The sequence below is a fragment of the Stegostoma tigrinum genome, chromosome 2 (assembly GCF_030684315.1).
Source record: "Stegostoma tigrinum isolate sSteTig4 chromosome 2, sSteTig4.hap1, whole genome shotgun sequence".
Classification (NCBI taxonomy): domain Eukaryota; kingdom Metazoa; phylum Chordata; class Chondrichthyes; order Orectolobiformes; family Stegostomatidae; genus Stegostoma; species Stegostoma tigrinum.
Window position 1 is genome coordinate 77,548,301 of NC_081355.1, and position 26,426 is coordinate 77,574,726.

The 26,426-nt window shown below is 40.5% G+C and overlaps 1 protein-coding gene across 4 annotated transcripts in view; it reads right to left on the minus strand.

Annotated features, from left to right (window-relative positions):
- The window catches only part of cdk6 (cyclin dependent kinase 6), a 233,213-nt gene that overhangs the window by 109,734 nt on the left and 97,053 nt on the right, over positions 1–26,426 (minus strand). For all 4 annotated transcript variants that reach the window (XM_048521459.1, XM_048521475.1, XM_048521467.1 and 1 more), the window contains exon 4: positions 9,142–9,309. In XM_048521459.1, the coding sequence (XP_048377416.1) occupies positions 9,142–9,309 (168 nt within the window). The remainder of the gene's footprint in view (positions 1–9,141; positions 9,310–26,426) is intronic.

The window sequence follows — 26,426 nt, forward strand, 5'->3', positions numbered from 1 at the left end:
ATTTCTGTATTTCTTTTCCTTGGGTGGTCTAGCTGAGATTCGGAACTTTTCACATGAGGAATCACAAAGACAAACTTGTAAGCAACCACATGGTGGCACAATACAATTGTAAACTTAAAATCTCAAAGGGATGCCTCCTGCAGACATTGGTCTGCAAGGCTAGCTAAGAATTTGATATAAAGTTACTTGCAATAGCTATCCAGACTCTATGTAAAAAATGATGACAACGTTACAGACTTGCAGGTATTGTAAAAGGCACAACTTTATTTTATGCTGGTTTTAATTTAATAATATTGGTTAAGGAGAAGGCAGTGGAGTAGCAGTAATATCACTGACTGGTAACCCAGAAATTGAGGCTGACGTGGGATTGAATCCCACCATGGCAGAATCAGAATTCAATTAAAAAAAACTCGCATATAAAACTAGAGTATTAGCAACATGTAACGCCTGTCGATTGCCATTAAAAAATCCATCCGGTTCACTATTATCCTTGGGAAAGGGAATCTGTCATTCTTACCAAGTTTGGTCTACATACAACATATGACCCACAGCAATGTGACTGAAACTTAACAGACCTCTGGGCAATTAGGGATGGGCAATAAATATTCGTCTAGCCAGTGGTGCTCACATCCGATAAATACAAAAAGAAGTTACATATTGTCAAAGAAAAGAATGGGCTATGATCATACTAAATGCACTGGTATACTAGAATACAGAAGAACAAAGTAAGTGTTTTATTAAGTCCTACCAACACTCTGGGTTGGTTGTTCTTCACTTTAGATCTTAGCAAAGACCAAGCCCTGAGATACGGCTCATTTGATAATATACTCTTATGGTCTGATAAAAATGAAAGTTGTGTGTTACTAAAGAACGTCAATAATTAAAATTCAAGGCAAATCTAGGCCCCCAGAGTGGATTCACTTCACTCAATATATAAGCTGTAAACATGAATCACAAACTATATAAAATCTAAACAAGTGAGAGTGATAGAATGTGTTGTAGTTTATCCTGATGAAACAGAGCGCTGTGCAGGTGTCCTTACACGTAAGCACTGTTCTATAGTATACCATTGACCACTGTCTTTTAATACCAATGAAATCTGTCAGCTTTTCACAAATATTAAAAAGGTTAATAACAATATTTAAAATGTCTGCAGGTTGCCATGTGATTTTGTTGAATTTTATAATGCTTGCTGAACACCATTTTCAACTTTATTGCAGATGATTCAAAGTTCTCTGTTTGGACCAGGACCACCCTTATCAAATAAATATCAGACCATAACTAGGCCTTTATCAAAGTCATAAATGGCATTCCATGTGACTATGACAAAAGTAAACTATTCCTCCATCTTCTTGTCCTTCCTGCAGCCTTTGACATACCATCATCCACAAATGCCTCTCCACCATCCACCAATTGGTAGGATTGCTATCACTGGGCTCTGTTCTTACCTTGTTGTACACAATTCATCAGTTGCAATGGTATTTTTTTTAACCTCTACGCCCTGAATCATTGCCTAAAGTGAGCACCAAGAATCTACGTTTGGCCCTTTTCTATGTCTCATCAAAATGTTGTTCTTGGCAATGTCATCTAAAGCATTAGTGTTGAGTTTTACATGTATACTGAGGACACTTAGATCTACCTCACTACTTCTCTCAACAATTCCATAATTACAATATTGCCAGACTGCTTATCCAACTTCTTAAAAATTCTCTGCTTAGTCAAGTTTTTGGTCAGATTTTATAATGCTCCTATGGAATACCTTGGAAATACTGCATTATATTAAAGGTGTTACACATGTTGTAATGTTGTACAATTTGCTGTGATAAAATATCTAACATTATCCATCCTTCGAGTTGTTCTTGCACTCTTAGGTCTTTCAATTTTGTAGTAATTTGCTAAAAAAATGAAGCAACAAAGATGTGGCGAGGGAAACATGAGGCTGTACTTTCCCGTGGATGTCAGCAGCCTGACATCAAGACCATATGATGGTCTTGAGCATGCACATGATCTCAGTACCCACACTGGGCAACATTACAAGAGGTAAGATAAATAACCCCCAACAAAGCAGAAACTGACTATCGGGCCTGTTGAATGTTTGAATATAATCATGGACTTAAATTCCACCTTTGTGACCACTCTCCATATCCTTTGATTCTCTAACAGAACAAACATCTGTCCATCTGTGCCTTAAAATGTATTTAACAAAGAAGTATCCATAATTCTCTGTGGTAGAAAATTTCAAGGATTCACAATTTTGAGTGAAGTTACTTTTCCTTATCTCAGTCGTAAACAATCCTCCTAAATGGCCACCTTCTTGCTTTCCATCCATTTAAGGACAATGGGTGGACCAGGGAAGTGGGAGGCTCCATAGGTGGGACAATAATTACATCAGACGGACTCACAGAGACACATGAACATCGCTGGAGAGGGGGAGGGAACTACAACTGTCCTAAAGGCTTCGGATGAAAATAAATAGATTGCGGTGGGCTTCAGGTTGGACAGTTGCACCTCCCCCAACTCCCAACCCAAAAAAAAAGTGTTTTTGTCTGCTCCAAGAACCCCTGTGTATTGTGGCTCCTTACGATGGCAATGAATTCAGCCAATGATATACTGACATTACTGATGAGAAGCTGCCTTCAAAATGCTCCCAAGCACCTGATATAAAATGGAATAACACAGTGTGGAGCTGGAGGAACACAGTAGGCCAGGCAGCATCTGAAGAGCAGGAAAGCTGACTTTTCGATCAGGATCCTTCTCCAGAAATCAAAATTTCTGAATAAGGGTCCCGACCTGAAACGTCAGTTTTCCTGCTCCTCTGATGCTGCCTGGCCTGCTGTGTTCCTCCAGCTCCACACTGTTATCTCAGACTTCAGCACTGGCAGTTCTTACTGTCTGTGGTATAAAATGGGGCCTGGACAATGCTGAGAAGTTGTAGAGCTGCAGAAAATGGCCTTTTATTATACTTTTTGTTGGCCTTGTTGCCTGCCTGCCTCAAATGGAGTGGGATACAAATTCTCATGACAGCCAGGTACTGAAAGTCACAAAAGACAAACATCAAGGAGCTATCCTGATCTGGCTTTTAAACTTGCCTCCAGTGCAACAGGAAAATTCAGTCCAAAATGCCAGATAATCTATAAACCAGTTCTCAACCAGAGTGATAATTGAGAAGTTACAGTGAAAGGACTGAAGTAATATAGAGTAGATGAGTTTAACATCAATTGTGAACAGAAGCAAAATAAAGACAGGGCAGGAAACAGGGATGAAGTACTTTAAGAATGGGAGAAAGAGGTAAAAGGGGGGCAGAAAAGCATATAAAATATTCACCTTGCGATTTTAAAATCTCCTAATTTAAAGCTGGAGGAATGTGGGTCCCCACTTGTAAAATGTTCTTCTTTTAGTACCAAAGAAGTTGCGCTGCAGTTATTAATATCACTTTATTAAATGCGTACCTTTCTGCGGCAAGTTTAATTTACTGCCACTCTGCAAATGTGGCATCTCAATGCTTTCTTTTTCCAAATGAAGAGGCTGACCAGCAATACCACATTTATATTGTTAACAGTGGCACACCTTGGACATAAACTTGTTTATTTCAGCATTTAACTATTTGTATCTGAAGGTACTAGTGCAGTTAAGAATAAATACCTGTGAGGGGGCCCGTGTGATGTTGTAATAGTGTCCTTACCTCTGGACCAGAATGCCTAAGTCCCATTTTTCCAAGAGGTATGTTAGTAATATCCCTGAGAAGGTTGACTTAAAACATCTGAATGCCTGTCAGCAATGCTAACTGTATCCATACTGTGACTACACTTTATGGCCAAAACTAGTATATCATGTTTAGAAAAAAAGAAAGAACAGCAGATGCTTAAAATCAGAAACTAAAGTAGAAATGGCTGGGAGAACTCTGTAGGTCTGACAGCATCTGTGGGGAGAAATTAGGCTTAACAATTTGGGTCCAGTGATTCATCTTCAGAGCTCTGTCTGTTGTAGTTCTGAAGGAGGGTCACTGGACTCGAAATGTTAACTCTGTTTTCTTTCCAGAAATGCTGCCAGACCGGCTGAGTCTTTCCAGCCATTCCTGTTTTTGTTTCTGGTATATCATATGTTTTGCGCCAATACATTGGTTCAATTGCACTTCTTCAGCAGAAAGCACGAGACACAACTAATACGGTAGCACCCTTGAAGAAACTAATGATGGATAAACTGAGAGACCTTAAAATGAAACCATGGGATTTTTCTGCAGATTATAACATCCTGCATAATTGTGGGAAGCACTATCAGAAAACAATGAAATTTGCGAATAAACTATCATTTCTATGGTTTTCTGAATATTCAAGTAACCACCGTTAATACAAATCAGTATAAAGATGGAATTAGCTCCTCACATTAGAATAATCAAATAAGGATATAAAATTAAAGTGCACTCAAGGAGTAAATAAATAACATTTATTTAACAGATAATGTTATAGAGCAATTAGTTTATTGCATCTACAGTAAAAGTAAAAAGGCATACAGTTATGAGTTTACTCTTAACTATATGATTTGACCATCTTTTTTAAAATCAGTACAATGCCTACTCATATCTAGGTGGACAAAAGCACACGCAGTTCAACCGAGCTTTTAAATAAACTGAAAAGCACTACCATCTTCCCGTCAGTAAAAAAGGTCTGACTCATCAGCTATTTCAGTTGCAAAACGATGACACTAGTTCCCATTGCAGCTGCTATGCTGCACTCACTTTACAGATGTACAATTAGCTTGCATCTCACACGAATATCATGGAAGAGTTCCGGGCTTTCCCAAAAGATAGGCTCTTTCACACAGCAGAAACTGTGGTACTTATGACCAGCCACCAGGAATTCTTCAGCATTTAGAACTGTGCAGAAATCATTTTCTGCTAGATAGCTTTTGCTTTGATAATCCAGACTTGCAACATCCAGTGGGTGAGATCGGATTTTTCAGCAGAAGGCTCTCTGGCAAAACTCATTGTCTCAATGAACAGCCCCTTTGCCAGAGACTGTGGGTGCAGTAACATGTGAATAAGGAAAGCAAGAAGATTCTTTCAGCAGATTTAATGACAAGGACAATTTTTTTTTCAGATCGGGTGCTTAGTATCTGCCTTCAGCATCAATTGTGTAATGAAGTGTTTTTTCAGCTTATGCATTGCTTTTGAACAACCAGCTGAATTTGCTATTTGTTGCCAATCATTAGTTTAAAAATATAGAATTAAGTACATTTGCAATTCTCAAGTAATAATGTGAAAAAGGGGTTTTTTTTGCAAACGTCTGCAAGAGTGCAGCAAACTTAACTCACATTTTTTGTATATTAATAGTGCTATCACTAAATATAAAGTCAAAATGAAACATTGCTGTTATTAACTATGTCATTAAAATGTCCTACGACCGTATTCTTGGATCAAACTTTGAACTGTTGAAGTGATTTGAAGCCTTCCCTGTCTGTACTTTTAGACTGTAACTCTTTCAACAGACACAAACGAGAATTTTCCAGTTTCAATTGACTCTTTTTGTTGTTTGTATGCAGGATGGGCATTGCTGGCAAAGTTAAAATTTACTGCCTATCTCCTATTAACTTTAACTGATTGGATTGCTGGACCCACTTTGGAAGGCAGCTGAGAGTCAATTGCGTTGACATGCACCAAGAGTCACATATAGGCCAGACTGGGTAAGCACAAGAGTCTAAAGGATGCAAATGAACTAAATTTATTTTTAAAACGACAAGCTGTAAGTCACATTGACACTTAAAATTCCAGCTTTTCATTCCCGATTTATTTAATAAACCAAATTTAAATTTCCCAGATTCTCTGATGGTGTATAAATACATATTTTTGGACTATTTTGCTTCATTAGTCCAACAGCAGGAATTACCGCAGAAATTCCATGAAAAGGGGCAGCATGGTGGCTCAGTGGTTAGCACTGCTGCCTCACAGTGCTCGGGACCCGGGTTCGATTCTACCCTCGGGCAACTATCCGTGTGGAGTTTGCACATTCTGTGTCTGTGTGGGTTTCCTCCGGATATTCCAGTTTCCTCCCACAGTCCAAAGATGTGCAGGTTAGGTGGATTAGCCATGCTAAATTGCCTGTAGTGTTCAGGGATGTGTAGCTGAAGTGGGTTAGAGGGGCATGGGGCTGGATGGAATGCTCCAAGGGTCGGAGTGGACTTGTTGGGCCGAAGGGCCTGTTTCCACGCTGTAGGGATTCTATTCTAAATTCCTTTTCATGGGAAAGAATAAACAATAGGAATAGCCAATGTTCAAAACTCTTCCTTTTTACATGTAAAAATTAATTAGATATTTTATGTTTATTAAAATTAAAGCTATTTTTCTGGCTTCATGGACATCAACCACTTTGGAATTCACTCTTTTCCCAGTTAAGTGGTAAACCATGTCTACACCCAGGGCATGAATTCTTTGATTTAAATGGGATTCATAACTTTGAAAGACCTGGAAGATCATTCAAAGTCGTCTGAGTTAAAAAAAAATACAATGCTGGTCCAAGGTTCTAGCCATAATTGGAATTACTCAATCTATTAAAGAACACAAAAGTCTCTCTCCATAACTATGAAACATTTAAGTAGGATATCTCCATTAAATCAGAAAATTAACTTGTATTTATTAAGGTTAAAAATTTGTTTCTTTTCTTGGCAGCGTTTCCTGTTTGGTGTCTTTCATGGAGCGATTCAAAGGAAAACAATGAATTCCCGGGCGCTTCGATAAAATCCAAGGTTTATTGAACACCATAATTTTTGCAGTACACACCACAAAGAGTTCCTCATACTGTCCTCAGACCAATGAGCTTCTGGTTATGAATTCTAAGGAGATTAACACACATCCTGATTCCCCAAAGCCTGTTCACCATCTACATGGCACAAATCTGAAAGTGCAGTGTTATTCCACACTTCTTTGGATAACTGAGCCTCCGACAACAGTTGAGAAGTTCAACACCATCTTAGACAGAGTCGCCTTCTCAACTGACAGGGCATCCACCAACTTACTCAAAAAAAACTCCTTCCACCATTGGCATATAGGTGCAGCCATTTGGATCATATTAGAAACACACTGCTGTACTTCATGAAGGGTCCATTGACAGCATCTTCAAAAGCTGCTAATTCTTAGTTCCTAAAAGAACACAGACAGTTTTCACATGGAAACTAATGCCCTGCAAATACTCCTCGGAGCCACAGAGCATCTTGATTTCAAAGTACGCTGCAGTTCGTTCACTACTGCAGGTCAAAATCCTGGATCTCCCTTCCCATTAACAATTCGTATGCCAGTACAAGATAGACTAGTGGTTCAAGAAGATGGCTCACTAGTACCTTCTCAAAACGCCTTGCATCAAGTATGAACAAAAGATCTGAACTCTTGACATCCAGGGATCATTTGATCTGGGTATTTTCAAGTGATTCAGATTCAGATTCAGATTTAATTACTTATTTGTCACATGTACTAAGTATAAGAATACATAAAAATACAGCGAAAAGTGCACAAAGTTGCCATTCACTGGCGCCCACAAGGTTACAAAAACCAGAATCAAAAGATTTTAACAGAGCCAAAGGTAAGCAAGTAAAAAGTGTCTAGATCTCAGAGTCCCAAGTCCTATCTCCACAATGATGCAGGTTCCACTCCAATCACTGGGGCACCCAGAAGGCCGCCACCAAAGCCATGTGAAAGACCCACTCTCGCCGACTGCTGCCCACCTCACCAGCCTGTTCTTGCCACCAAACTGGCACACTCTTAATCTGTCGTCACTGCAGGACATGGCCCATACGTTCAGCACCCACTGCATGGTTCCCAGTAATGACCGACTCTTTAGGTAGGTAGTTAAAAGGGAGGGTGGAGGATGGGGGCTGGGGAGCGGATAGGATTACTGTAGAAAGAGGAGAGAAAAGAAGAGGAGAAAAAGAAGGGAAAAAAGGAAAGGGAACTGGCGAGCAGAAGTGAGGATTGCTAGCTAAATGGCTGCACAATGACTTGCATTACTCATGACTCCTCAGATACTGAAGGAGTCCACGTAGAAATGCAGCAAGACCTAGAAAATATCGAGAGTTGAACTGACATGCAGCACATAATGTTCATGCTAGATAACTGCAAGGAAATGACTGTCTTCAATAAGAAAGAATCAAGCTGTTGCTTCTTGACAGTCAATGTCATTACCACTGAATATAATGCAAGAGTTCATATCAGTCAATCCTCCACTATCAAGATTCTGCAAGGTTATCATTGACTAGAAAGTGAACCAGACCAGCCATGTAAATGCTGTAGCAACAACAGTGGGTTGGAACCCAGGAATCTTGCAGGAGGTAGCTCATCTACTAACTTTGAAGTATTTAATGAGGTCAAATGACCATTACCTTTTCCATGACAATTAGGGATCAGCTATAAATTTGGCACTGGTCACTGATGCCCACAACCCCTCAATGAGCTAATAAAAGAAAATCAGCCATGAGTAACAAATGGTACCTAATCAGCAATGTACACTTGTGTAAATACATAAAACGATATGTTTTCTATTTTGTTTGAAATGTTAATCCAAAACACAATTGAAAGGAATATACTGAACTGTCGATAACATCATCCAGTGTTCCTGAGTGATATTTACCAGTGAAATAGCACAGTGAATGAAATACTAAACACGGGGAACTAATGTTGGACAAAAAATTTTGATGTTTTGAAGAATAAGAAACATCACTGCATTGTTAAAATATTTATGCATTCATGAGAAAATTTTGGCAGTATCATTACAAACGGCGTTCATCATTACATGCCACCTTAGCCTCAGACCTGTTCATCTGTAAGAATTATACATACTTGTACTTGCATGACACTTAATCCATCAAATTAAGTATGGCCAGACAACTAAGAATAAGTTGTCTGATGTGAAGATAAGGAAATACATAAACTATACTACTTAAAAGGGGCAAAAAATACGTAATTGCATTAAAAGCTATACATGGGGTTTAGTCCCTTTTCTTAACTGTTCCAAAGTGGTCAGTTTGGTCTATCAGAAGGAACACCACCTTTTTCTCTGCCCCCCCGCCCCGATTAAAGGCTACTTTTATGGCATGACATTATCACATTGCATTGGTTGCAAGACTATACATTCCCATATAAATTACTGAGGAACTTACCACTGAGGTAAGTGCCATCTGGAAACTATAGATGCGTGCCAAGCCAAAATCAGCCAGCTTGATTTGGCCAGTGCTGGTTACAAGTATGTTTTGGGGCTTCAAGTCTCGATGAACCACACGATGTGAATGAAGAAAGTCTAGTCCACGAAGCAGCTGGAACATCATATCCTATGTAAGAGGAAAGGAAAACAGGAGATTAGAATTTTTAATAAATACTACCCATGGCACCGTTTTGAATTACAAGCTTCAAATAATGTATACTTTTAATATTTTGACTTTTCTTCTTCCTCTCTGTAAAAGGTAATTCTCACTTTTGGTACTTATTTTCAGTGAACTCAGTTCTTCACTTCTGCAAAGTGCACTTTATGGCACTGTAATGAGAGCGATAAAAGTCACGTGTGCCTTAAATTATAAATATTTGCGTCATAATTGATATGCGTCCAAATTGGCGAGTAGTATCCCCTCAGGGATTTGTTCTGTGGCCTCAGTCTTTCATTTGGAATAATGAATAATGAGTCATGTATCTACTGACAACACAAGGACAATACAATAAATAGTGTAGAAGGGAGTGAAACATTGCAGAGGATTAGGGATGCATTAAATGAGTGGGTAAAAATCAGCTGATGGAGTTCAATTTGAGAAAATGTGAGGCAATCTATTTTGGCTCTGACATAGACAGGTTACACTGGTTACTCAATGCTGGGATGCTAACAACTTTAAAACAGCAGGATTTCAGGATCCTCCATGGAAACAAATGGCAGCGACTATAGTAGGTGAGGATTCCATTGTAATGGGAACAGACAGATGTTCCTGCGGCTGCAAATGAGACTTAAGGATGGTATAAAAACTGAAAGAACTGTGAATGCTGTAAATCTGGAACAAAAACAGAAGTTGCTGGAAAAGCTCAGCAGGTCTGGCAACATCCTTACTATGTCTTATATACCTCCTATATACCTCAATTAGATCTCCTCTCAATCTTCTAAACTCCAGAGAGTACAGGCCTAAACTGTCTTCATAAAACAAGCTCCTCATCTCAGGAAACAATCTAGAGAATCTCCTGTGAACAGCCTCCAATACAACTACATCCTTCCTCAAGTTAAGGAACCAAAACTGCACGCAATACTCCAGCTGCAGACTCATTAATGCTTTGTACAACTGCACAACAATGTATTATAGGCGACGTAATTATTCAAGTGAAGAAGAAGAAAAGGTACATTGATGAATCTCAGAGAGGTGTAAAAGTAGTAGGGAATTTCAACTTCTTCAACATTACCTGGAATAGTTATAGTGTGAAAGATTTAGAGGGAGCAGAATTGTTAAAATGCAGCGAGGAGACCTTTTCAAATATGTAGAGGGACCCACATAGAAGAGAGTGGTGGTCCTGAACTTAATTTTAGGTCATGAAACTGGACAAGTGGGTGAAGTATCAATGGAGGAGCATTTTGCAGACAACAATCATATCCCTGTTAGATTCAAGATTGTCATGAAAAGGACAAGAATGGACTGAAAACAAAGCTGTAAACTAGGGGAAGGCAATTTCTAATAAAATCAGATATGATTTGGCCAGAGTGGAAGTAGATATATTCAGATAAATCTGTCTCAGTATTCAAGGAGGAAATAAGAACAGTACAGGGCCAACATGTTCCAATAAAGAAAAAGATTGGAATCAACACATCCTGTGAACCCTGGATATTGAGGAATGTAATTGGATTAAGAGAAAAAGGGAGGCTTATGGCAGATGCTGAGGGGTCAATAAAGTAGAAGGTTGAGAGGTGTTCCGAATGTGCAATAGGGAACTTTAAAACGATATTGGGAGACCTAAAAGAGGACATAAAGTATACTCACGATAAAATAGAAGAAAATCTTAGGTTGCCTTGCTAGTACGTTAAGGGTAAAGGTATAGCAAGGGAGAGATGGGCCCATTAAGGATCTTGGCACTAATTTGCCAGAGGACGTAGGTAGGGTTCTAAACGAATACTGTGTCGGTATTCACTTGAGGGAGGGATGGTTAGAACTCAGGAAGAAAATGCGGTGACAAATTAAAGGAAATTAGCATAGACAGAGAGGAGGTTCTGAGTAGTCTGGCAGGTTTAGAAGTAGACAAATCTCTAGGATCAGATTGAACATATCTCAGGTTGTGGAGTGAGGCAAGGGAGGAAATTGTAGGGGTACTTGCAAATACCTTCAATTTCTCCCTGGTCATAGGCAACATGCCGGAGAAGGAGAGCTAATGTGGTACCATTATTCAAGTAGGGATCAAGGAATAAACCAGGAAACTACAGGCCAGTCTGTCATCCTTAGTGATGGGGAAACATGTGGAAGCAATTCTGAGGGGCAGAATTAATCTACAGTTGGAGAGACAGGACAGACAGCATTATTTTGTTACGGGTAGGTCATCTCTGGCCAACTAGATTGAATTATTCGAAGATGTAACCAGGCGTGCAGATAACAGCAATGTTTTTGATGAGGTCGACTTGGACTTCAGCAAGATATTTGCTAACGTCCCACATGAGCGAGGCTAACAGCCTATGGGTCTAAAGAAATGTGGCAAACTGGTTGCACAAATGGCTGAATGGCAGGAAGCAGGTGGTTATGGTTGAGGGGTGTTTTCTTGACTAAAAGACCGTGTCCAGTGGAGTCCCATGGGGGTCAGTGTTGGGGCACTTGTTTTTTGTGGTTTATATAAATGATTTAGACTCCAATGTAGAAGAGTTGATCATTAAGTTTGCAGGTGATACAAAAGTTGCTGGGGTGGTAAACTGTGAGGAGGATAGCCTTACAATATAGGATATAGATGGACTGATCAGTGGTAAATGTAACTTAATCTGGACAAGTGTGAAGAGATGCATTTGCGCAGGGAAGGCAAGGAAAAGAAGTGAAGAATGGTAGACCCCGGGAAGCACGGAGGACCAGAGGGATCATTGTGTGCATGTTCACTGATTCCTTAAGGCATCAGGACAAATAGGTGAAGTGGTTAAAGGCACAGAGTTTAAGAGCAGGGAGGTTTTGCTGGAATAGTATAAAATGTTTTTGGCAACAGCAACAGTGTTGGGTGGAGTTCTGGAATCCACATTACAGAAAGTATGTGATTGCATTGCAGAGGGTGCAGTGGAGATATATCATGCCTGGGTTGGAGCTGTTGGGCAGACTGAAATTGCTTCCCTTGGAGCAGAGGAGATTGGATAGGGATACGATTACGATGTACAAAATTAATAGGGACATAGATACGGTAGACAGGGGAGACTTTTCCTTTTGATGAAGGATCAATGACCAAGAGCATAGATTTAGGGTAAAGGGCAGAAGGTTGAAAGGAGATGTGAATAAAAATCTTTTCACCCAGAGGCTGGTGGGAATCTAGAACTCACTGGTTGTAACAGTGAGAGACTGAAGCCCTCAAGAAGTACTTAAACATGTACTTGCAATGCCAAGACACACTATGGGCCAAGTGCTGGAAAATGGGATTAGAACAGTTAGGTGGTTATTTTTGACCGATGTGGACACGATGGACCAAAAGGGTTTATGTTTGCACTTGTAGGCCTCTACACTTCTATGCACATGCCTGCATATCTCCTCATTCCTTAAAATCAAAAATGTATTAATTGCAGTCTTGCATATGTTTTGTAATCAAGCATTCAAATCATGTGCTGCACCTGCACACTAACTTCCTGTGTCCCTAGGAGAACACAAAAATCCCTTTCAAAATCAACATTTAAATTTTTCATATCTTTAAAAAAAACTTTGTTTTTTCTATTCTTAAATTATGATCTGATATTTCCCTACATTATGTAACTTCTGTCAACATTCTGCCTACTCACTTTACTTGTCCACATCCGTTTGCAGCCACTTTGTGTTCTCCTCACAGCTTACATTTCCACTTAAGTATGTATCATCAGCAAACTTAGATCCATTACTCTAATTATTTGTGAAGTCACTGATATAGATTACAGAGGCCCCAGCACTCCTCTTTGTGGTATTCCACTACTCAGTGAAATCCTGCCAACATGAAGATATCTCAAAGCCCAACTTTAAACCTTTTTACTGTGCCCTATTAATCAGCACAAAAATAATTCAAAAGGTGCCTGGAATGTTGGCTAAAGGTCTGAATTATACATGAGTTTGATTACAGATGAGTGGAAGTTAAGATACAGCCCTACAAACTCTCTTGTTGGAACTGTATAGAGTTGTGGGCACCATAAATCAAGAAGGGTACGGTGACCTTGTAACAGTGCAGTAAACATTCAACAGAATACAGTTAAACCCTGTCATTCATACAGGTTATGTTCCAGGAAAACTTCATTCAAATGGGCAAACATGGCAGACTGCAATGTGTCACATGCATAATGTGAGCCTCCTATTCTAGGAAGTTTTTTTCCCCTTTTAATACCAAAGGTTATTTGAAGATTAGGTTTATATTGGTCATAAGACATGGAGCAAAATAAGTTAATTAACAAAGAGTATAGAGAACAGCAGGGCTGGATTGTAATACTAAGGTCAAAAGGGTTCATTTTGAAAAAATGACGTAGACCAAGCTTGAATCCCTTTTAATAAGATGAAAGGGTGATCGAAGGTATCTAAGATGGAGTTGACAGGGCAGTTATATTTGGAAAGTCCAGAATAAGGGATATAGCCATCAAATTAGAGCTAGGCCATTCAAGGCTTCAGTAGAAATCACTTCAGCATCTGAGGAGTTGCAAATAATGCCGAACACTCAGATCATCAGCAAACCTCTCTACTTTTAATCTTATGATGGAGGGAAGCTCATTAATGAAACAGCTGAAGATGGTTGGGCTTAAGACACCACCATACTGAGGAACTTTTGCAGCAATGTCCTGTCATTCAGATGACTGATCTCCAACAACTATATCTATCTTTGTTTGTGCTAGGTACAACTCCAGCGGGAGGAAAGTCTTCTCTCTGATTAGCACCGACTTCAGTTTTACGAGGGCTCCTTAATACCACATGCTATGCCTGCTGTCAAGAGCAGTCATTTGCATTTCTAGAATTCAGAACCCAAACTGAGTATCAGTGAGTCAGTTATTTCTGAGTTAAGTGCTGCAGATTGCTGGTTTGGATTTATCCTACATTTTCTGCATAGCATAGGCAGTTTTCCACTTCATTAGGGAGATGTCAGTGCCGTAAATGAGCTGAAACAGCTTGCTCCTATCATGACTAGTTTTGAAGCACAAGTCTTCAGTACTATTTTTGGAATGTTGACAGAACCCATTCTGTTTTTAGTAACTAGAGCCTTCACCCATAACTTAACATCATGCAGAGCGAATCAAATTTATTTGATGAGATGGACAGTCGACTCAGCAGGTCAGGCTGAAGATGGCTATAAATTTTTTAACCTTCTCTTCTATATTGAGGAGTTGGACTCCCCCACCATTGATGATGAGGATATTTGTGAAACTTGCTCCTCCAGTGAGTTGCTTCATTGTCCACCACCTTCACAACTGGATGTGGCAGAACTCCTCAGCTTAGACCTGATCCATTGGTTGTGGATTAGACCATAAGACATAGGAGCAGAAATTAGGCCATTCAGTTCACCAAGTCTGCTCAGCCATTCAATGGCTGATAAGTTTCTCAACATCATTCTCTCACCTTCTCCCTGTAACCTCTGATCCCCTTAACAAGCAAAAACCCATCTCTGTGTTAAATATACAGAATGACCTGGTCTCCACAGACTTCTCCGGCAATGAATTCCATAGATTCGTCACTCTCTTAGCGCTGTCTAATAACTGGCTGATTATGCTGTTAGGCATATTCATCCCATTTTGTAGCTTCACCAGGTTGACACCTCTCCTTTTAGGTATGGCTGGTGCTACTCCTGGCATGCTATCCTGCACTTTTCACTGAACCAGGGTAATTGCTGGCCTGATGGTAATGGCAGACTTTAACCTTGCAACCCATTCTATGGTTGAACATAATTCTGCTGCTGATGATAGCCCTCAACACTTCATAGATTCCCAGTTTTGAGCTGTTAGGTCTGTTTAAATTCTTTTTAGCACGGTGATTGAAATAACCCCAGAGGGGCTGCTACCTTATCACCAAGCCACCTTTTATTCACACAGGGACAGTCCTTACACTGATCCAGCTCCCTCAGAGCCAGCTGTCAGTGGGTAGGATGTCTGACACTCCTGTTTTTAACCTGTCAGCCAGAACTCCCTGATTGCTGTTAAATTGATCCAATCAGGGAAGTTATTTTATGATCTCCACGTGGCTGACCTCATTAAAATCACGATAGTTATGGCACAACACAATGGAGGGCATCCTCAATGTGAAGGCAGAACATTATTTCCACATGGATGTTAGGTGATCACTCTCACCAATCCTGTTACGGACTGATGAGTTTGATCCAGATAGACTGATGGGGAAGATGCAAAGTGGATTTTCCTACTTTTTTGTTCCCTCTCCACCATTGTTCCATTCCAATAGTTATGTCATTTATGATACAGCTTGGTCAGACGGAAGAGAATAAAGCACTGTTGGTGATGGACATTTTAGACCCCCACGCAAGAGCATATTCTGTGCTCTTGCCACCCTCAGTGCTTTCTCCAATTGTCGTTCAACATAGAGAAACACTGATTCATCAGCGGCAAGTGCACAGCAGATAGCGTTCAAAAGGTTCTTTTTGTCCAGGTTTGACCTGATGCTACAAGATACTTCATGTTGTTTGAATCAATGTCATCCCAAGGCAACTCCTGTTTGACTGTATACCAGTTGGCTACTACCCCTGGTGTGTCTGTTCTGCTAGTGGGACAGGATACACCCGGGACAGTGGCGGTGGAGTCTGGGACGTCGTTCATGAGTATCATCGTGTCTGGCCGTTGCTCAATTAGACTGTGGACAGCTCTCCCAAGTTTAGCACGAGTCGCCAGATGTTAGTGAGGACGACTCTGTTGGGTCGACAGAGCTGTAGGTGCTGTTGTTGCTTCTGTTGCCTTGGTCAATCTGGTTCCACTCCTTTTTATAATGCTTTGTAGTGATCCGATACAACTGAGACTTATTAGGCCATTGTGGATGGCACAAAAGAACCTACCATGGTACAGCAGTTCTGAGATCAAGACAACAGATTTCCTCCCCAGGGTATTAATGAACAAAATGAGCTTTTACATCAGTCGACAATTGCTACTGAAACGCTGTATTTCTAGATTCATTAATGGAATTTAAATTCCACTTGCTGCTGTAACATTACCAGTACTCCACTTCCACCACAATTCACATGAACTAGGTATACCAAAAACTAACACAGGTATACCAAAAACGAACACAGGTATACCAAAAATGAACATTTCTGAAGGAGGATCTAGGCCCAAAATGTCAGCCTTCCTGCGCCTCTGATGCTGCTTGACCTGCTGTGTTCATCCATCTCTACACCCTGTTATACCAAAAATGCTGTTGGGAAAGGAGTTTTAGGTGCTAGATTCAGAGACAGGAGGGGTAATAGACAGAGGAATTTCCCCCATTTTCTATTAATGCGTTTGGTCATGTAAGATGCATGGTGTCCAGTGAGCCATGGCTCAGGTTAAGATTTCTCACGCAATTTTCTCCTCTTTACTTTATTAATTACACAAGTGGCCTCTTGGCACCCTTCTTGAGGAATTGCGTAGCTAAAGCGGTGAAAATGTTCATCACTGCAGAGACCTTAAGGTTTTTACATTGTTGGCACTATATTTAAAGGCGAGTTATACGTGACGTCAGACATTAGGAACTGGTCCACGCCCTATAGTACACCTGTTATCACCAACGGCATGGTCCCAAGGAATTAAAAGCTTGCTGTGTGCTTCACAGGCAGGGATGTGGAGGTGTTGCTGGACAGGCTGGTGGACAGGAGAGCAGTCCTTTAGCCCGTGGACCGCCACCGTGCCAGACCAAGCCGGCTTGGACCCAGATCAAGTCCAGATCAAATAGGGCACTCAGCAATGCAGGATGAAGTCAATAATTTTCATTGCTCCAAAGCTAAAAACAGATAACTTCCTCTGCTACATCTCACTGACAGGATTATCACTCACTCTCAGTCCGCCACTGAATCACCAGGGCTAATGGACTACAGCATTCAATCTTGCATGCATCATGTCATTCTCATGCATCTCATCCTCACAAATTGTTAACATCTCCTGCCCTCCGAGCTTCCTACTCACTGAGAACTTCTCTACCTCTTCTACTTGGGCATCTCCATGAATTGCCAAATGGGAAACGTCAGGTTTTTGACTGTGAAAAAAATACTTGACTTGGCCAGAGGTGCATGGCTGTTCATGCGGGGTTGGGGAAACCTCCACAGCCTACCAACCCATTAAACTTTGTTGAATTATGCTACACTGCTGTTCCAGTACCACCAGTGCTTACTCATTCTTAAATCAGCAGAATCTTTCATCCCTTTAAGACAACTAATTCCCTCTCTTCTGTTGTGCAAGCACTTGCACCACCCAGTAAACCCCCTCAAAGAGGCCAGTGCTAGATACACTCAGTTCCATCTGCACCTGTGAGATGGAAGCCACTGAATGCTAAGGATGTACCGGTAAGCCTTTCACTTGCATTCTCGCCAGCTCAGAAGCACAATCTGGTGAACACATCAGCTGGTTAAAGGAAGAACACCTGAAGTCTTTGGCACTCGAAAGGATAGCTGGACATCTGGCCTCAGAGATGATACCATCGTCTCATTTCATCAAAATGCACAGTAACAGCACGTTGATTCGTTAGAAGCACACGGTAAAATGGAAGGAAGGATGGAGGACTTCTCCAACATTATCAGGATAAGGTAGGCTCTGGCATTATCTAGCTGGCTATCTCCACGGACAAACTGGCAACTGCTATGGAGACCCAGGGCCAGCACACCAGGTGCCTGTCAGATACATACGTTCCTACATTCCATCACTCCAACCATTGATATTCACTGCCAATGACAATGACAGTATAGGACGGGGGACCTGGATCTCACTCCAGGAGTTCTTCCTCTCAGGGAGACAGGACAGTGTCAGCAGACACACAAAAAGGTACAGAAGTCACAACAGGACCAACAGAAAATGCTTCCTAGATAATCCAGAAATGCGTGGCTCTTCCATCTTTCCCCGCCTATGATCTCTCAGTCTGAAGAAGTTCAAGCTGGGGAGGGTGAATTTTCATCTGGGCAGGAGGGTCTTAGCAGGTAAGAGCATTCTCGGCACAAAGGCACCAGGAGATGGCCAGCCAAGACTTTCAGGCAGACAGGGCCAACTACACGAGGGCCCAGAGGTGGTATGGGTGAAACCTCACTGTATCAAAAATTTCACTATGCTCACTTGCACTGTTAAATTGTATGTTGTAATATAATTTTCAATTTTCAGACCTGGCTAAGGTATACATGTGAGAAATGAGCAGCCTTTTCAGATTTGTCAAGGATGAAAGAAGTTGTATTTCCCAACCATTTTTCAGTTCTCATAAACAACCACCTCCAAATAGCATCAGACATCGGGGATTCTTGAATCATGACTGCAGTCAAGATGTCAGACCGCAAGACAAAGGAACAGAAGTGGGCCATTCAGCCCATTGAGTCTACTCCATCATTCAATGTGATCATAGCTGAACAGGTAATCCTAAAATCCACTTTCTTGCCTTTTCCCTTATGACCCTCGATTACCTTACTGATTGAAAACATACTTCAGTTTTGAATATACTTAACGGTACAGCTTCAACAGCATGGAGGTAACAAATTTCACAAATTTACCACCCTTTGAGAGAAGAAATTCTCCCTCATCTGTATTTTAATGGTGTCATTCTGAAATTACGTCCTCTAGTCCTAAACTCTCCCAAAAGGGGGAAAAACCTTCCTGTATCTCCCAAAAGGCCCTGATGAATCTCGTGCCTTTCTATAAGGTCATTCTTCTAAACTCCAAGGGTTACAGGCCCAACCTCCTCAAAAGATTGCCCCCATATAACCTGAATCAACCTAGTCAGCCTTCCATGGATTGCCTCCAATGCCAGCAAAAAACTCTCCTGAGAGAAGGATCCCAGCACTGTTCACAGAATTCCAGGCTTGATGACGCATTATTCTGTCACGGATGGTCCTGACTCTTAGCCTCAACTTCAGAGGTTGCGGTTGGTCCTCCATTTTCTTTCTGCTTTGAGGACATTCCTCCTTGTTGGCTCCAACTGTGAAGGGCATGGCATGTCACAATGTACGACATCCTTTTGTGGCTATACTGCAAAACTCCACTGGAGATTTCTAAAAAATGGAACCTTATTTTAAGGAGGCTGCTGGTCTAATCCTCTAGACAATGGTCGTTAATTGGCACCTGCACTGTTTTTCAGATCACTGAAGAAAATGACAGCACAGTCTGTAGATGTGAAGTCTAACTGCTTTACCTCCTGATGTTTCTGCCTCTGGGGGTTATACAGCAGCTGAGGTTTGTGCTAGGCTTGCAGAGGTACCAGTAATCACTGTCTGTTTCTATAGTCTTTTTGTAGTGGCACTAAGGGCACAGGACACCAGTCATGATGATCTCCACACAAGATCTGAATAATGTCAGGAAGATAACACCATTTAACTGAAGGAACTCATGTGTCCTTACATCCCTGATGATGAAGCCCCATATCCTGTTCTCTCACACTGTGACACAGATGTTTTCCAAGAAGGTTATTGTCATACCTCAGCATCGGATTGAGCACGTTTTCCTATTCAAATCCACAGTGAACAACCAAAATATTTCCAAGTTACACCAGGGAAGTAAAATTCTGACAGTAAGCCACTGAGAGAGCTTCCCCAAAAGAAAATACACTCTTCCACATCGCGGACTGTGTCCTGGTATATTTACAATTCAGTATGCAAATATGGCAGCTATGTAGCATTGTCTTCCAATGCCAGCTCCGGACTCCGGAATGTGCTGCTTATGAAATGGAAACTTCAGATACCACTTTTAAGTACCTTTTTTGATTACACTTGCATAGCTGATGTAACATGAAAGCAATAATGCACATACTGTAATGATCATGATGCTTGAGACCATACATTTAATGTGCATTCTTGGACAATGCATGACCTACTGAGATGATCACATGGTGATGTGGTGAGGCTGGTTATTTGCCGAAGTTGACTTGCACGGATCAAGAATACAGGAGGATCGCAGCAGGGATGTTGTTGTTGAGAAGCCATGGCCTAATAGCCAGGTCATCATTTGATAAGCTACAGCTGTCTGGCACCCACTCTGATTTACAGGTTGAGAATTTTGCATCGTTTAGCTTCTCTGGGAAGGACAGGAGAATTGGAAACCGCGGATAAATAAGGCAAACTGGGCTTCAATAAGACGCAAATGACACCAAGGACAAAATGTAAAACTATTTCTCAGCATCACAATTCGGATAATTTCTACGTTCTCTCCCCATTTTCCAGCTTTCTTGCCAGTGGTCACACTACCCCAGGTTAAAGAAAATTCAACACAGAGTTACAAGTCAGGATAGTGTCAGACTTTGCAGGTATGCCTTCGGCCCTCATTCTTCCAGATGTTAGAGACTACAGATTTGGAAGTACTGTTGAAGGGACCTTGAGGAATTGTTGCAGTGCATCTTGTAGATGGTACAACCTACTACCAATGACAAACATTCATTCCCTCCACAAGGATTAAGGTACTAAATGGGTGCCAATTAAGTGAGCTACTTGTTTTGAATGCACTTGTAGAGTTTCTTGAGTATTGTTAGCAAGCCAATTAAATTCTAAATGGTAAACAGAATTTGGTGAGTCAATAATGAGCTACTCACCACACAACAGTTTGCCTCTGACCTGCACTTGTTGCTGTCGTTTTAATACAACAAATGTAGCGATAACCCTCAGGTTGCTGATGGTGGAGTATCAGTGATTGCACTTATTTTCGATACCAAGGGCACATGGTTATTCTTCCTCTTGTTGGAGATGGTCATTGCCTGACATTTGTGTGATGCATATGTTACTTGCCAGTTAGCAGTCCTAGGCTGAATATTGACCTTGTCTTGCTGAATACAAGCATAGATTAGTTCTATATGTGTGGAGTTAAAAATTTTACTTGAACACTTGTAATTACTAGCAAACATCCCCCCTTCTAACCTTATGATTGAAGGAAAGTCATTGGTGACATAGCCATAAATGGGTAGCCTAGGACATTAAGGGTTAAAGAAACAAGATAGTTCCAAAAAATTGAATAATTGAGACTTAATTGAACAATGTAACAGGTTCTCAATACTGAATGGCCTATTACCTTTCTCTATTTTTCAGAATAGAAGCTAAACCAAGGCTTAAATGATATCTCAGATGAATTTCAGAAATCCATTGGTAATATGTTGCAGAGAAAGGGAATTTTATTTCTGGTCTCGCGGCCAATACAATATATAATACAAAAAAAAATCACTTAAGTGCCTAAATAACCAGGAAGCCATATTGCTCCACACATTAATTGGAGAGATCTTTTACAGCTAACATGAAAAAAGTGTTGCACTGAAGACATTCTGGTCCACAGTTCACGTTTATCACAAGTTAATAGTTGTGTTGTTGAAATCAGACACTGCCAAGGAAAGATAGGGGGTTTATCCAGTGCCTATATTGGGATCAAATAGCAAGCATTGGGATAGAAGAGGGCAATCAGATATGTTTCAAGTGAAGAGAAGAGTCCTACAAGGCTTTGCATTGTTGCCAGGATTATTCAATGTGTGTAGAGAGCAAAAGTTCAGAGAATTAGATATACATATGAAGGTTAAAAACTGGAAGCAAGAACATAAACTTGTCATACACTGATAATGAAACACTCTGCAGTATCAAGAGGTCCTGTAAGTACTATGGATCATGTGAAATCAAGAATTTTACAATATGGATTCAGTATGGCTACCAAAAAAATAAAAACAAAAGCAGTTATAAAGGGATATATTAGAATTAACTTGAGTGAAGATTATAGTTGATGGAGACAGGAACAAGTAGGAAAGATTAAAACAAAAGCAGTCACTAAAATCAAGATTGCATTTGCAGGAAGCTGTTAGGAAGGCAGAAGGTATGGTGGCCTTCATTGCAAGATGATTTGAGTAGAGGCTAACAATGTCTTGCTGCAGCCCATACAGGGCCTTGACGAGACAACATCTAGTGTACTGTGTGTAGTTTTGGTTTCCTTACTCAAGATAGACCTGTCTTAGTGACAGTGCAGTGAGGGTTCACCAGACTCTTACCTGGGATATCAGATGAGGAGACAGGGTTGATGAGACCAGTATTCATTGATGTTTAGAAGGATGAGAGAAGATTTGAGAAGGTCATGTTAAAGATATAAAATTCTAATTCTGAATACCATTTGCTGAGTATTTGCTCTGTGTACACAGTAAATAAATTTGACAACATCACAGCCTTCTCATACTCCTCTCTTCACTTAAATCATATCTGATCATCCCTGGATGCAGGGTGCTGTCCTCTGGCTGGGGATCCAAAAACAAGATCATGACCTTCATAAGATATTACACTATATTCACTTTCCTCCATGTCTCAGAAATCTGAACAAAATGAAAGGTCTGTGGAAGCAAATTGAGGCTTTGAAATGTTGATGCTAAGATGTATGCTAAAAATTGTATACGTACACCATTTTAAACATTTGAGAAATTACAACAGCAAAAAGAACTCTTGCAAAAGTGACACCCAGAATTTCAGCTATTTATTCAGAAGTGAAAAACTATACTGATCTCTTCAAGATAGCAAAATGGAGGACAGCAGAGTAAGAAGTTGACCTGGGTATAGGTGAACAGCTGGATGATGATGATCATCATCACTGGCTGCAGCTAAGTGGATATGTGAGGGTGGTACAACAGTGAGTATGGCACACATACGAGAACAGATCTGGCAAGAATAGCCACAAGCAGCAGCTTTTGCAGCAGATCCACAGGTGCCATTTTAATAGTCATGCATTTTCAGGTGGTAGCCAATTTTATTTCTTCTAGTACCTTTAATGTGTCGCAAAGAGCAGCAATACTTCAAAATAAACAAATTGTTAGATTTGTTAGACTTTATTTGAATATTGTAACTTGAAAATGTTCCGTAAGACTAGTTTTGGTGGCATCACAGAATTGTTATGGTGCTGAAGGAGGCCACTTGTCTCATCACATCTGCAATGACTCTCTAAATGAGCATCATGACCTAATGCCAGACTCTTGCCCTTTTCCCCTATCCTGAACATTATATCTATTTAAATAATCACCTAACACCCTGTTGAATGCCTTGAATGAACCTGTCTCCATCACTCTTCCAAAGCAGTGTATTCCACACCTGAACCACTCGCTGTGAGGAATCAAGTTCTTGCATCACAGAGATAGTAGGGACTGCAGATGCTGGAGAATCTGTGAGAACAAGGTGTACAGCTGGATGAACACAGCAGGCCAAGCAGCATCAGAAGAGCAGGAAAGCTGACTTTTGGGTTGAGACCCTACTTCAGAAAATGAAGGGTCTCGACCCGAAACATCAACTTTCCTGCTCCTCTGATGCTGCTTGGCCTGCTGTGTTCTTCTTGCATTACATTTACTTTTGCAAATCACTCTGCCATCTCATTCTTGATCAGCTTATGAGCAGGAGTAATCTCTACAGACCTCTCGATTTGAGGTCTACCACCAAATTTTCTCTTCTCCTCTTCAATCTATCTTCCTAACTGAAACTTTTCATCCTTGGAAACATTTTTTAAAATCTGTACTACATTCTCCAATGTGGTCACATACTTCCTAAAAGGTGGTATCTAGAACTGTAGTCAATATGCCAGGTGAGGTCGGATGAGTGCCTTATGCACAACCTCCATGTTCATGTACTCTATGTCACTCTAATAAATCCTAAGATACTTTGTGCTTGACTAATTACTTTTTCTATCCATCTTGCCACCTTTAACGACTTATGCAAGTCTTAAGATTTATATCTTGTTCAGCATGGAGAACTGGAAGAGGTGGTTTTTAGTTTGTGAATATTAATTCCATTGCAGCTTGTTAAAACATGGATCATAGCATTGTATTTTACTTAAGTCACAAAAAGGTAAGTAATGATTAACTCAATTGGCAATTTCTAATAAGAGAGGAAAGCAATCATGGGAAGAAATTGAAAAATCAGGATTAAATTAAAAATGTGAAAAGTTTAAAACATTAATTAATCAAGAAAATGTAAATACAGGAAGAATTATTTGCCTTTTTAGAGGAGAAATTTAACATGGATGAGCATTTGAGTTTGTAGGATGCGTGGGAGAAGGTTGTTAAAACAGAAACAAAATTCCAGATGCATTGGGAAACCATCTCTAGAATTTGCTGACTTCTGGGTGTCTCCTAAATGAGTAGTCAACCTGGAGAAAAAGTTGCTATTTTAAGTATCTTGAAAAGGATGGCAGTATCAGAATAAACTGTCTTGCAAATTTTTACCACGGGCAGAGAAACTTCCAAGATCTTGGGACTCTGAACAATTGAAGGAAAGTGAGACATGTTTGAGAAGACGGTAAATGCCTTTACCACACTTCTTGTTGGTTAGGAGGAGTAGGATTGCTTCTCTTAGGTTTTGTCCCATTCGATAATGCCCTCTAGCCAATTTGGGAGGCCCCAAGGTCAGGGACCTGTGCCTCCTTCCGGAATCTGGAATTTGACCTCTTCCCAGGCCACTTTCTAATCCAAGTCTGCTCCAGAACGCTCCCTAATAACCTGGAAGCTAGATTTCTCTACCAAGCTGACATTTTGGTGAATGTATCAGGAATTAAATCCTCACAACATGCAGAAAGATTCAGACATTTAGGTACCCTGTCTGCAACTTTACTTCCCACACTACTGCACGCTCTCTGCGTTTTCCCATTCCCACGGACTCCAGAAAATGTCCAGGCCTTAATCTCTGTAACACAAAAGGCATCAAAAATTATTATTTCCCTTTTTAATGTCAGCTGTACAGGATCAGTGGCCCCAGTTTCAAATCTGGGTTCAACTCACTAAAACATTTCAGTCTGGTCCTAGAAGGTCAGAAAGGTGACTGATATGTACCTGTAATATTAAACACAATCAACTGGATTTTTATCAAGGAATGAGGAATTGTGAATTCTGCTCACCTCTCAATTTCACCTCCATCTTCACAGGGCTTCCTGCATTACTTATAAATTGAGGAGCTAAGTATTGGCTGCAGAACAGCCTAGCACCTCAACAGGCAGCACCAGGACAAGAACAGATGCAGGTAAACAGAGAGGACAGCAGGTTAGAAAGTCCATTTCAATTTAATGGATTATTGGCCCAATTATAGTAATGATTATTAGAGCCTCTAACCCTCAACTTCTTACTTCCCAATCACCACCTACGTCATCTACGTTCAAGCCCTCTATCTTCCATGCCTCAAAGTTCCCATCATGCACACTCACTGTGCACTAAATACACTACAAGTGAGCAATTCACTCACGCTAGCAAGACTTAAAAATGTTCATTTGGGGAAAAAAAAGTCATTCAAAATTCACTCTGATAAATATTACACCTTTTCTCACACGGCGCCAACAAAACACAAGCTAAGAAAATCTCACTAAGGGAGCCTTTAACCCGCTAGGTACCTCTTAATCTTCTACAAAAAAAACTTCAAATAAAAAAAAAATAGGTATCAAAGACGTCAGTCCTACAAACACAGCACACCCTTTTGCAAATCAGCTGCAAAGGAGTCATTCACTAACAGTAGCCAAGCATTTTTAATGAGGCCATCTGGTTATTGTACCGACAATATGCAGAACAACTGTCCGAATATGTATTTATTCCAACATGGCTTCATTACCCTTTCACCTCCATTTTGACTCAAATTCTGACTTTAGTATTCTACTCAGGTTAAAAACAGCCTTTTTGCGAAAGTCCAGAATTAGCTGTTATCAAATTAGACACTCTCACAAACAAATGTTTGAACTGCTTATAAGTGGCCAGCAGAATCCAACAACATACCCATGGCACTTTTGAGATCTGTGTAAACAAATGCTTCTTTTTGTTAAATCTATCTTGTGAGCAATAAATGCAATAATAAATAACATCTAAAATGAAGCAGCAATTCATCCATGTTTCCATGCACTGAGGCACACTGGGGATAAAATGTCCCATTCCTAAATATTAAACAGTCACTGTCTCAATGCTCACAAATGAGGATGTGCCAAAGTTCTGGACCCTAGCCTCAAGAGATAGGTCACATTTGTTTAGTTCCCTTCTTCCCTTGTGCCAAACAACAGCAGCATACTCAACATTCCAATCTAGGGTTAGGATTCAAAGTATTTTCTCTTGGGGCATTCCAGAAACCAACAGCCATCCTAGAGAGTCCTGGCTTCTATTCTCACACCTATCAT